The 2,500-nt window shown below is 56.1% G+C and overlaps 1 protein-coding gene across 1 annotated transcript in view; it reads left to right on the forward strand.

Moving 5' to 3' along the window:
- LOC143026193 (uncharacterized) overlaps positions 1–2,398 on the forward strand; it is an 8,506-nt gene extending 6,108 nt beyond the window's left edge. Inside the window, exon 2 of the mRNA XM_076186209.1 lies at positions 1,334–2,398. Coding sequence (XP_076042324.1) covers positions 1,334–2,260 — 927 coding nt within the window. The 3' untranslated portion in view covers positions 2,261–2,398. The remainder of the gene's footprint in view (positions 1–1,333) is intronic.
- The last annotated feature ends 102 nt before the right edge of the window (positions 2,399–2,500 follow it).

The raw sequence follows: 2,500 nt of genomic DNA on the forward strand, positions 1-2,500 counted from the left end.
GTTAAGCAGTCAGGCTTGCAGGCAAGCAGGTAGGCAGGCAGGCAGGCAGGCATTCGGGCACTCAGTCAGGCAGGCAGGCAGGCAGGTAGGCAGGTAGGCATTTATTCAGTCAGTCAGGCAGGCACTCTATTAGGCAGTCAGGCAGCCAGGCCTTCAGGCAGGCAGACAGTCGGGCACTCAGTCAGTCAGGCAGGCAGTCGGGCACTCAGTCAGTCAGGCAGGCAAGCAGGCAGGTAGGCATTCAGTCAGTCAGGCACTCAGGTAGTCAGGCAGCCAGGCTTGCAGGCAGGCAGGCAGGCAGCCAGGCAGGCAGTCGAGCACTCAGTCAATCATGCAGGCAGGCAGGCAGACAGGTAGGCAGGTAGGCATTCAGTCAGTCAGGCAGGCAGGCAGGCAAGCAGGCACTCAGTCAGTCAGGTAGCCAGGCTTGCAGGCAGGCAGGCAGGCAGGCAGGCAGGCAGGCAGGCAGGCAGCCAGGCAAGCAACTAGGCAAGCAGGCAGGCAGGTAGTCAATCAGTCAGTCAGTCAGTCAGTCCGTGGGCGCTCAGCCTTGTGGCCAGTGACAAACTGTCTATTCGTGACCTGTTTGTCGCGTCGCGAAGGCAACCTCCGGCCCTCCTTCTCACGAGCGACGGCGTCGTAATTACTCTGGACGCCGCAGAACGATTCAGTATAGCCGCCTTTTCTCTTTTCTTAGCAGAAAGAAGCTTCTTGAGATTGTCGTCAACTGCCGACAAGTATGACAGAAGAAACACCATATAGACACGACATGGTCGTCATATACCAGGACCGATCCTCTGATGAAATAGTACTGTGTGTGTGTGTGTGTGTGTGTGTGTGTGTGTGTGTGTGTGTGTGTGTGTGTGTGTGTGTGTGTGTGTGTGTGTGTGTGTGTGTGTGCGTGCGTGCGTGTGCGTGTGTGTGTGTGTGTGTGTGTGTGTGTGTGTGTGTGTGTGTGTGTGTGTGTGTGTGTGTGTGTGTGTGTGTGTGTGTGTGTGTGTGCGCTCGTGCATGCACCAAGGCATCTCCTTCAACCCATCTACTCACACCAGCTGCTTCATCTTATGATTCATCAATTAATCGTTCGACTTTCCTTCATGCATGAGCCTTGCATTGCTTGCAATCACCTGGAGTCAATCCGGTTGCTCGGGTGAAAGCAAGACCCTGTCCAAAAACAGCCCTTTATAAATCAGCCACCTTGCAGTGTAGCGCCCCCCAACTCCTACCCCCGTCTCTTCGAGTCCCCCGTCCCCTCCCGGCTCCCTCCCCCTCCTTTCCTACCCCCAAGATAACCACATCCCCTGACTGACACCTCCTTCCACTCCTTCGGCAGGTCGGAGACGGCTCCTACGCGTTCTCATACGAAGTCAACGCCCCAGAGTACGGGACCTTCATCCAGCGCGCCGAAGAGGCCGACGGGAAGATCACCCGAGGGCACTGGAAGGTCGCGCTCCCCGACAGACGACTCCAGACGGTCCGGTACCACGCTGACGACGACGGGTTCCTGGCGGAGGTGTCCTATGACTCCGACCACGCTTCCTCCGACACCTTTCCTCCAGCGCCGCCCTCGCTCTACCTTCCTCCAGAGCCCGTCGTCAGCAAACCCCGCTACCCCGAGAACCGGCCTTCCGTACCGGTCGTCCCGTTGCTGCCAGTAGCTCCGGTGCCTCACTATGGCAAGATCCTCAACTTCGGAACCGGCAACGGGAAGGTAGCTCGGCCGGTCTTCTTGCCCGACTCTCTGGCCAATACCTATTTCAGTCGAACCCCTGCACCTGCCCCCGTCCCCGTCCCCGCTCCCTCCCCTACCCCAGTGCCATTGGTTGCCAAGCCTCTTTTTCACCACACGACTCCATCTTCCTCACATTCCTCCTCTTCCTCCTCCTCCTCATTTTCTTCCTCTTCATCCTCCTTCTCCCCCTACGCCCTCACGCCTACGCCAGCCCCCACACCGCAACCTGTGAACTCTGTCAAGAGCCTGTCTGCCATCGAGTCGACGGTCGACCTCCACGTCCCCAACAGCCTACGGGACAGCTCGCTCTTCATCAACGTGGCCCAGATGACCCCGGATCAGAAGACTGATTTCATGGAGCACGTGGTGAGCTCGTATAACGTGGATTTCTCCAGAGACAACAGCATTGCATTCTCTTCAGGGTTGGAGGTACCCGACCCCCCGAGGCACCTAGCTCGAGGGGATTCCTCAGAGGCCTTCAACAGGGAAGAAGTTCTGGATCGCCTGCAGGCTGTGGCCCATCCATAAGGGAGTTGCAGAACACTTTTGCAGTCCTCCGAGTGTATCGAGTGAAATGGCGCTACTTGTTAGAAAGATAAGAGACTTTTTCTAAGTTTTGTCGTCGTTGTTGTGGATTTGTATAAAACGAAGAGAAAATCATATAAAAACGAGAGTTAGGTAGGTTACACATGTATAATAAAGGACACATGACGTGTTTCTAGAAAAAGGGGATCGACTGCTAGAACGCAAAGAAAATATCTCTGAAAG

Source organism: Oratosquilla oratoria, chromosome 6 (assembly GCF_046742065.1).
Source record: "Oratosquilla oratoria isolate Oo_2021 chromosome 6, ASM4674206v1, whole genome shotgun sequence".
Taxonomy (NCBI): Eukaryota; Metazoa; Arthropoda; class Malacostraca; order Stomatopoda; family Squillidae; genus Oratosquilla; species Oratosquilla oratoria.